The sequence below is a fragment of the Lactuca sativa genome, chromosome 8 (genome assembly GCF_002870075.4).
Source record: "Lactuca sativa cultivar Salinas chromosome 8, Lsat_Salinas_v11, whole genome shotgun sequence".
In the NCBI taxonomy this organism is placed as follows: domain Eukaryota; kingdom Viridiplantae; phylum Streptophyta; class Magnoliopsida; order Asterales; family Asteraceae; genus Lactuca; species Lactuca sativa.
Genome location: NC_056630.2, coordinates 202,869,778 through 202,880,753, shown reverse-complemented (window position 1 = coordinate 202,880,753; position 10,976 = coordinate 202,869,778). Strand labels below are relative to the sequence as shown.

Here is a 10,976-nt window from a genome sequence, read left to right as displayed (position 1 = left end):
TTTGAAACATCCCTATAAAGTGACGTTACTTTAAACCTTAATGGCATGGATTATTGTATGCAACAAAGGACTTACATTAATTAACAGAAAGCTGATCCTCTATCTTTCTCATTTATATAAAGGCAAATTAAAAAACCTAGTAACATACTTATATTTTGATACCCTTCTTTTACCAACAACACTACACGACGTAATTTTTTACCCATAACAAAAACATGCTTCCATTTTCTCTACCAATACAGATAATATAAATAATTTACATATTCCTATTATCGATAAAAAAATGTATAGATGCTTTGATGGTACAATTAGTTTGTTGTAAGCACATTGCTATTTATGTGTTAAGAAATGTAATGCAAGTAAATTGCTATAGTGGGTTACATATCGCTGAAATTATGGTGAAAAAACATATACATCTTGCTACTATAAGTAAAAAAAATGGTGATTAAGGTACTTTTTGAGCAAAGTAGTAATTACTTGCAAATATATGCAATGAAAATTATACTTTTTTGTAAGTTGGACAATTTCTAGTCCAAAAAGAGAAAGGAAAAATAGGATAATTAAGTATACTACTGTACAATGGCTTACATAACAAACCATTTTAGATACCACAGTAAATAATAAATTACGAGTTTTAGTTTAATGATGGCCCCGCCTAAGTAGCGATAGGAATCGACCCGATCCCTTTTCTGTCCGCCTGTCCTCCGCATTTTCAACCTAGAAAATGGAACCAATGTTTAATTTTTTTCATCATTATTATTATAGTAATATTTCAGTGGCTAAATTGATAAAATTGTCAAAGGACGTGTTTTTCTATGTTATGCATGAAGTAAAATATATAAGTTCGTACTTCAATAGTTATTTTCTTGAGAATATCTATGATCTCAGTGAAATCTGGTCTTAAAGCTGGATCTTTTTGCCAGCATTTCCCTAGCAATTCTGCGAGCTTTGGTTGAGTGTTCTTGGGTATAGTAGGCCTTAAGCCCTGAAAAGTTGGAACATATATGTTAACAAAAATGGAAATTTATAAGGTTGAACAGTGTAATGATTTATGTTTTACCTTTTGAACTACTCCAATAGCTGCCTGGACTGGGGTCAAGAACTCGTATGGAAGCTGGAAAAATAAATATACAAAATACATGAATATCAATGTACATAAAAATATACCAAAAGTGAAAAAAAAAAAATACCTTTCCAGTGAGCAACTCCCACAAAACAACCCCAAAACTGAAAACATCTGCCTTGAGATCATACGGCTTGTGTTCAATAACCTTCATTGTAAAAAAAGTTATCACGAAAAAAACTCATCATCGAACTTCCAACCAAACATATTGCGTTTGACATGCACTAGACCAGGACTGAGACAGATGTCAATAGGACAAAATAGTAATTTGTCCCACCCAAAAAGGTAAGACCGTCTCACTTTTTTGGGTAGTACAAAAAGTTGTAATGTTTGTCCCATTGATATCTGTCTGTGTCAGTATCAGTTTCAGTCTGGTGCATGTTAAATACAGTACAAGGCCTAACAAACTAAGAATCGTAAAGAAAGATTGATAAAAATGAAGCACCTCGGGAGCCATCCATCTATATGTCCCGGTTTCTGCTGTCATGACACCTGTCTGAGCCTTCACTCTTGCGACTCCAAAATCAGCCACCTTAACGACCTGATTACAAAATATTAGTAAAGAATATTGAATGATTTAAAAAAAAAATACTATATGGAATGCTAAAGAAGATTGATTACATCATTTTCATCCATGAGAAGATTTGCACACTTGAGGTCCCTGTGTATAATATTGTTCTGATGCAGGTAGTTCATCCCCCTTGATATATCAATTGCAACTTTGAGTAATATTGGAAGCTTAAATGTACCCTTTTGTTTGTGCAAATAATCATACACACTTCCCCCACTCATGAATTCTGTACAAATTTATACACTTACTAAAAATCTACCCATGAAAAAACTAACATGGAGAAAAATCAAAATCAATTAAAAATTACCAGTTACAATGCACAAGCTTGATGGTTTAGTACATGCTCCAATAAACTGCACAACATTCTTATGTCGGATTTTCCTGCATATAGTAATTAAACACATTTCTAAAAGTTTTATAATAAGAAATTTATAAACTTCGGATGAAATAACATGCATAATTATTTAAACCCAATTTGTTACTCATGACATGACATAACAGGTTGTACTGTGTTTGCCTTTGATGTCATTCAGACAAAAGCTGCAACTTTTTGTCTGACCCTAAAAGGTAGGATAGGGACTAGCTTTCAATCTCTTGTTTGTGAAATTGACGTAAATGCCCTCCTCATGGGAATTGATGACAAACCTCATGATATAAACTTCTTGGGCAAATTCTTGTTGCATATCTGTGTCTATACGCTCAGCCTTAAGCATCTTTATAGCCACCTCTTGACTACGATATGTACCTTTATATCTAAATTATTAACACATATAAAATATCAGCATTTAAAAGAAATAAAGAATTCGTAATAAATTAATAACCCCTTCATCCCAAAATAAATGAAGGTTCTACTAAACATGTAAGAGTTAGGATATTCCTTTACATATGTAAATCACCATTGATAATTATTTGTGTGAAGTAATTGACATATATTGTCATCATATGTTTAATAAACCTTCTAGGCTTCCCCTATTGTTTACATATTCTAGAAGAAGATAGTCAAATTAGTCAAAGTCAAAGTCAAGACTATGATTTCCATGTTATTTTCATTGCAGTGAATATTTATTGGTGTGTATGAGCCTACTTTCTTAAAAAACAGAAAAATCAAAAGGGTCATTAGATTTAGGCAAAAATCAAAAGCCAAAGGGGTAATTTAATTTGAGAAGACTTACAGATCACCATAAGATCCAGATGCAACTTTGTGATCAAGGGTCAGAAACTGAGGATCAATTTCCCATACATCTGTTCCATCATTTGGTATTCTTAAGTGATCAATTTGGCAACTTTTTCCTCTTTGGTCTTGCTCATCTTTCCAAGACTGTTTCTGTAGACATTAGAATGAAGTCAAATAGTCAACCTCATAGTCATTGACTTACAATATCAGGTCAAAATGTCTGGAAGTACATACCTCAAGCTTAGAAAGTTTTCTTTCTATTGCATCTCGGAGTTCTTCAGTTTCCTAAAAATGTTTACAAAAAAAAACATCTATAAAAAACAATAGATAAAAAGTGACATAGTACAAAACTTATAATTGTTTTTAACCACTGAACTTTCAGTTATGTTCCATTGTAGTGAAATTTTGTATCTTCTGTTTCATTCTTACAACTTTTTTTTTTAACTTTTTGCTGATGTGGACGTATAACGTGGCAAGTTAATTGCAACAATTTAATTAGATGATAACAAAGTTTCAGTTTAAACCTCTTGAAAATGAGTTTGAGGTGCCCAAATGGAACAAGCATGAAACTTGGTTACAATTTAGTGACATTGTCCTTTTTTTTAAAAAAAAAAAACAAAACTTAGGAGTTAAAAATAAGTAATTTGAAACTAACTATATGTGTGATAGATTTAAAGGAGAAGAAGAAAATACCTCAAATGCCCATCCATCAACAACAAAGACATCTAATGAGTAGCCATCTACAGTAGAAAAAGCATGTGCTTCCTGGATATTTAGTCCTATTTCAGCCAGTAAGCTTGTCAACTGCATTTTTTTACACATCCAAATGTTCATCATGTGCAAACAAATGATGAGGAGGGCATTTACGTCTTTTGTATATATGAGAGATCAAGGGCAATTCTTGGTCTACCTTTTTGTGTTAAACAAAAAGTTGTAAAGTCTTTACCTGACTCAGAAGCTTTGGTTTGTCATCTGTTGAAAAGGTGATTTCATGCATTGGCCTGTATAATAATAAAAAATTGTAGAGTAAGTTATCCAAGAATAAACATTATACTTTTACAATACTGAAAGCTAATTAATTAACTACATTATCTATTTATAATGTGTCCAAGAATCTTATACATGTTAACATCTAAACAAATGGAAGTATGTAAAAGATCATAAAGCATGAAATAAATTAGAGTTTTAACAAGAGTGGGTTAATATCTTGTATCAATATCATAGTAGGTTGTAACTCAGTTTTTTGGTGCTTAAGTTCATAGTGCACTTTAATAACAAAGATAATAAGATAATAAGATAAGTTTTGAACTATTTTTATTATGTAAATAACAATACAAAATCATGAATGATACTGAAATAGTGTTATATATCAATATGAAAGGCTGCATATGTGAAAATAAATCAGCATAGTTAATATATATACCTGGGAATGTCTATGTGACTATTTACAGAATTATTTCCATTTGCTTCAAGTGCAAGGGCTTCAAGATTAGGTGCTGAACCAAAGGCAGGTGGTGGATGACTGCTGACATAAAATATATATCATCAGAAAACAACATTCAAGATCTCAAAATATCAAAAGAGACAGAAATGAAGAAGAAAAATAAGGCAATACTTGTTTAGGACTTAACAGGCTGAATAAATGAATGATATTAAATAAATCTTTGGTCAACAAGTTAAATAATTCATAACATTGAAGTAGTATCAAATATCTGTTATTTATGTAATTCATAAGTTGACATTTTTTGTCATTCAGATTTTTTGTTCATAACATTGATCAAACAATCATTTTAGTCGGCACTAATTCTACACGGAGGGGTAAAATAGTCATTTTCTATCATTCAGGACATAATGTGTAGGTATCTAAGCTTGTACCTTTGGGTTGTCTGCTTCCCAGGTGAGCTGCAATCAACTGAATCTTCTGAACTCTGAGAAACCTGCATATAGGCAATACAACTTAGACCTGCTATGCACTCACAAAGAATTATTAAGATGAGAAAGATTATAAATAATTAATAAAATAACATTAACATAAAAAGGCACCACAGAGGGCATTCACGTCTTCTGCACATTCAAGACATTGAGAGTGAGTCATGTGATAATGTCCTATCTTGTTCACCTTTTTGGGTGCGAAAAAAAATTGCAACTTTTGTCTTGTTGACATAAGTTTCAAGTTTTAGTCTAATTCATGTCAAACAAAGTCTAATGCATGTCAAACACAGTACAAAATACAAACCTGAACAAGGCGAACATCGAATACAGGCCGATTAGCAGGATCATGTGCTAAACTCAGCAATCTCTTGTGCATGAGTACATCTTCTGCCCTTTCGACATTTACATCAAGTGCATACCTTCAATACAGCACAGAAAATGCATCAGATATGATATGAATAAACTATTCAACTTTAATTTCCAACTCGCCAGAAGAAAATATTAAAATATATTATCCAAGTGGTATTAAAAAACAAAGAAATCCCTAGGTTAAACAGATCCACTTACAGACAAAAACAACATATAAAATATTATATAATGTGGAAGATTTATATATATACCAGTAGAAAAACTAATAAACATAGACAAATTGCTACGCAGAAAATCGTTGAATACAATTTAATCAATGATAGATGACAAAAAAGTGTCTGAAGATCGAAGAAACAAAATTTGCTTCCTTCAACACTAAATGTTAATTCCGCCTTTTTCAATCCAAATCAACATTAAAAAAACATAAAATTCATTTACAAATGTGATCTGTTTTACGTTTTGATCATCTGTGGTTCTATTATCAAAAAAAAAAAACAAGGTTGAAATTGAATGGCTATTCAATAAGAAAAGAAGATTAATGGATTTCACATATACCTGGTCGGAAGACGATTGAAGTGCGCAAAGAGCTCGTCATCAAAACCAGGTTCTTTGGCTTCATCGCTGCTCGATTCTTTGAGTCGCAGAAGAATCTCATTGTAAACCTCTAGCTTTTGTATATGATTCCGGTTATTGTTATTATTCATCGCCGCCGTGGACGGCCGCTTCGATTCCATACTCATACTATCACAGCGCTCGTTATCCACCGTCACCATTGATACAAAATCAAAAATATATTTATCTACGTAAATCAAATTAAGCAACAAAAACCCCAAAATTCTTTCGAGATCCGATTGAATCACTTTTCAAGTTATAAAAGGAAGATTGAAGAACGTAATCTTCAAATTTGATGCGCAGTGTGCCTTCCGCTATGTGCATACATTGTGTACATATTCATGCCTTCTCTCACCCTCTCTATATATAGTATGTGTAGGGAGAAATTCTTAATTTATCTGTTTTCTATTTTCGGGTTAAAAACGGTGTCGTCCTGTGCAAATTAAATTTTACAAGAGGAATGAAATTGTCGTGTATAGCATAAGTCCTTCGATTAACATAATTCATCAACAACATTTTAGTAGTATGATGTTTATCCTTATCAAAAAAGTGGACATATTTTAATAAGATTTGTTGGAAAAGTCTTTAAATATATGAAGACATAAAACCGGGTTAATGTTTTTATTTTTAGGAATTTTGCTATTGAAATACTTTTTAGTCGGTTGTACAGATGATGATATAGTAAGATACTACTTAATGATAATGAAATTTTATGGATCAATAGTAAAATAACAATAAAATAATACCTAAAGCAATAGCATAATCTTTCTTAATAAATAAATTTTTTTTTTCCACGTATCAATCTCTTATGAGTTTTGACCTTTGTCATTTTATGGTATTTCTAAAATAAATATTAGGCACTTTTTAATTTTTGATTTGTTTTAATTTTTAAAATTAAAGTCATATACTTATATATATATATAAAATATTAATTATCATATATGATATTAAATTGCAATAAATATGTTTTCTTTCTTTCTTATTTTAAAAGTTGTACATTAAAAATATTTTCTGTTTACACTTTAATTTAATGTTTAATTTTTTTTTAAATCAACCCGTGTAATACACAGGTATTACACCTAGTACTCATTACATAAAGATTAAAATAAGATAATACATACCATCTATTATATAGAGGAAAAATGATATATTTACAGTAAAATAATATTTTTTGCGAAAATATAATAAAATTACAATATATGATCTGGATCATACTAAAAGAATATAATAAGATTCATTAAAACGATATTATTTGATCTGGTTCAGACATAAATATTACATAAAATTATCGGATCATACATACTTTTTTTAAGAAATAAGACACATAAAATGATAATTTTTTTATATTAATTTAGTTATTTTGATACTTGTAGATTTTTTGTACTTGTAATATAAATTTTGGAATTATTTTAATTCATAGGCTTCACTGAGAATGTTCATTTTTTAAATATGTATATCTTAGAACCATATTGTATATAATTTTGTTACAGTAAAATATTTTCGCAGTTAAATTTTATGTCATACAATTATAACACGCCAAGAATAATACATATCATTATGGAACTTCTATTTGATTCTAAGTTTAAAATATTTATCATTTAGTTATCGGTTTTCAGAGTATCCTTCCATTATAAATCAAAATCTTTTTGTCATATGCCTTATTCTCCTTCATTTGGACAAATGTCATTTTCTAGAATTTTTGAATTTTTTATTTTCCATTTGTCATTTTATTGTACTTTTAATTTTATTAAATTAAAATTCACATTTAAAATGTAAGATAATATATATGTAAGGTATTTATTAGAAATGGTTTATATATGTAATGTATTCAATTTATTAAAGCCTCATTAATTTCAATAATTTAATTTTTTTTTTATTTTTCTTATAAATTCAAACTTCTCAAATTGTTAAAATTTCATATCAATTTTTTTTTTTAAATAAACCTATCTCACACCTAGTTTATTATAAATTAAAAGTAATTAAATTATTTCTTTTTATTTACATATAGTTTGTCTATATCTTGACTTTACACTTCAGAAATTGGAATTATAAAGATATCATATCTTTAGTGTAATAGTGTAAAAGTAGAAAGGTTGACTTTGGCGGGTAGTTGAACTTTAATTTGTAGGTACAGACAAAGTAGTGTAGACTTCATGTGAGAAATGTGAATTGTAGATAAAAAGGGTTCGGGGATGGAGAATATGGTCTTGGGCTTATTGATTTTATTTATAAATTTAGCTAAAAGTTAAAAGTTTGTATATTTAACGTACTCAAATGTTTATAATTTTTTGTTTTGTTTTATTATAAATCTTAGATTATAATTTAATAGTTTAATTTTGTAATGTGATTTGGTATAATGTTGATTGATACATTTGAAAAAAACCAATTTATTACGGTCATACTATACGTACATCTTTACTCACATAAATTATCAAATCATGAAATATATCCGAATACATTTCCACTCACAAGGGGTGTGTTAAACTTTGAATGGTCAAATCATTGTAAGTAAACTTTTTGTTTGCTTACAATGTAAATGAGTTCACATAAATTGTATAAGAGAATATCAAAGTATTACATGACTGGATATCATAATTTTGAAAAACATATTCTAATAAGACAATAGAACTCTAGAAGGGCAACATTTAACATATTCACATTGAAACTTGATACAATACATATGTATTTATATTTATATTTTGTGTTGCAGAGTCCAATCTTCTGTTTGACCTTATTTTCTTTGAGCACTTCGTAAAGTGAAGCCTTAGGGCAAATGCGCTTGGTGAAGTTGTTTAGTGTTGCTTCCATGCGAAGCTGCAAACTATAGGCGAAGTCTTAGGACGAAGCCCATAGCCTGATAAGCGAAGCTTTGAAGCAAAGTGTTGGTACACATATCATGTGTCAGATTTGTCAACATTGTTGTCTGGGCATTGTTTTATTTGTTCATTTTAGGTCCATTCGTCTATATAAATAGATTTCATATGAATTAGTATCGTAAATAAATAAAAAAAAAATATTTCTAATTCATCCATGGAGATAGCTTAATTCGAGTGAACTAAAGTTACATTCTTGTGCTTTTGTGTTTTTTTTCCAGATCTTTGTTTTATTGTGTTTGTGTGTTAAACCTATCCATAATCCTAACATTATCCTTATAACCCCATCATTTAAATGAAGTAACTTGCGGGTTAAAATGATAGTGATCGTTATATTAATAATAATATTTGTTAATCGAACAACCAAACTTAAAAACTTTATAGGAAAAATAACTTTTTTAAAATAAAATTTATCTTTTGAGTTATTTCTTCTTGTATACTAAAAGCTTGAATAGACTAACAAATACTGAGAAAGAGAGAATGCATAATCGAGCTTGATTTTTTTTTAATATCATGTCATTGTAAACTTTTTTCTTTCTTTCTTTTTTTTAATTATTTAATGCCGTATAAATTGATGTAAAAGATTTAGTGTTTTAATGCTATAATACAAGTTATTTTGACCAATAAAATGGTATTTTACCTGTTCGAGTCATTCGAATTGGTGAAAATTTATTGACTTGCCGCAGAAAACGTAGGCGCCTTGGAGTTGGGGGTATATATGCCACGTGGGAAGATCAGAAAAAGTGACATGGCAACAAGAAAGCGGCTTTTCGGAGTCCCAAGGGGTCGGTCACATTGACTGGTCAATGAGGTCGTTGCATGAAGTTGTTACGTGACCTCGTAATTATCTTTTTCCATGTGTTTAGGCGCGATCGATTTTACATTAGAGAATTCTAAAATGAGCATATTCTACAGATTTATGCTATTTCAATTCACGATTTTATAATAATTGACTTGATAATAAAATAACATAACTTATAAAACAAGAAAACAAATATGAGTTATATGTTAAATAGAGTTTTTATTTTTAGATGGTTTATAAAAAAAAACCAAGTTTAGAATATTTATTCCGATAACCATATTTGTAAATAAAACATCACATACCAACAATATTTTTAAAAATAACATTTTTGAACGAAAAATGTAATCTATTGATATGAACTACTCCTAATTTAATCTATCTTTGTAACAATACTTGAATTTTTGATTTTAAAGAAAAAAAGATAACACTAAATATTGTTGCACTAGAAGCCATTTTAACCTTTAAAAAATAACAATGATACTTTTGAAAATATACTTTTTTTTTTTAAATTCGTTAGTCTATTCAAAACGGGTCTCATTTTTATAATAGGTGTTATTTTCTTCTTCAACATCACTTCATAAATTTTCTTTTCAAATTTCTCTGCATAATTTCATCAAGAAAATGTTCGAAACACAAAAAAAAAACTCATTATATTTTCAAGTTTTAGAGTTTATTTTTTTATCAAAAAAGATTTAAATTCATAACTTTTTATCATCTTTCCAGTGATATCAAATTCTATATTATTTTTTTTTATCTGTTAAGATTCACATTTTGAATCTGCATAGATTCACACTATGAATATGTATTGATTATTTTTTTTAGAATGGGTCTGTATTGATTCATAGTGTGAATCGAAACAAATTAACAAAGTAAAGAAAAACTTATATCGAATTTGATATTAATGGAAAAAGTATAAAAAGTTATGATTTTTTATATTTTTAGTTTTTTTTATAAGAAATAAGCTTTAAAAGTTAAGAAAATATTGATTATTTTGTTTTAAGATTTAAAATAGTTCATTGTTATATATATATATATATATATATATATATATATATATATATATATATATATATATATATATATATATATATATATATATATATATATATATAATGGAACTATAAACTTTTATAAGAGATAACACAAAAATAAATTCCAGACAAAAGATAGTAAGATAATTTTATTTAATTACGATTTCATTAGATATAACAAACTACACTACAATAAATTAGAATATTACTGGCGACAGTCCTCGCCACTAAAACTAACATTTATCGTCGTTAATAGTATTAGCGGCGACGTGTCGTTGCTAAAACGTCGTTGCTGATACTTTGTCGCTGACAATCTAAATTCGTCGCTAATAATAGGCCGTCGCCACTAATAATAGGGTGTCGCCGCTAATAAACAATTGTCGCCACTAAAGGCGTCGTCAGTATTGGTATTTTTTTTATTTCACATTAAAATTGAAAAAAAAACTATATAAAAAGTATAAAAACTATTATGATATTAATTAAGCTAAT

At 28.8% G+C, this 10,976-nt stretch overlaps 1 protein-coding gene across 2 annotated transcripts; it reads right to left on the bottom strand.

Annotated features, from left to right (window-relative positions):
* Positions 1-454: 454 nt before the first annotated feature.
* On the bottom strand, positions 455-6,216 carry LOC111914975 (serine/threonine-protein kinase STY46). Of its 2 annotated transcripts, none has more exons than XM_023910681.3 (16): positions 5,725-6,216; positions 5,105-5,219; positions 4,744-4,805; positions 4,292-4,393; positions 3,815-3,869; positions 3,562-3,672; positions 3,103-3,153; positions 2,867-3,018; positions 2,340-2,447; positions 2,002-2,075; positions 1,745-1,920; positions 1,569-1,664; positions 1,191-1,271; positions 1,061-1,114; positions 851-985; positions 455-717 (listed from the first exon to the last, which is right to left on the bottom strand). In XM_023910681.3, exons 1-16 carry the CDS (start codon positions 5,940-5,942, stop codon positions 640-642), a joined length of 1,668 nt encoding a protein of 555 aa, XP_023766449.1. In that variant the 5' UTR covers positions 5,943-6,216; the 3' UTR covers positions 455-639. The 2 variants fall into 2 exon arrangements, with proteins under 2 accessions (XP_023766449.1, XP_023766450.1); XM_023910682.3 differs by having other exon boundaries at positions 4,292-4,390; positions 5,725-6,211.
* Between the last annotated feature and the right edge of the window lie 4,760 nt (positions 6,217-10,976).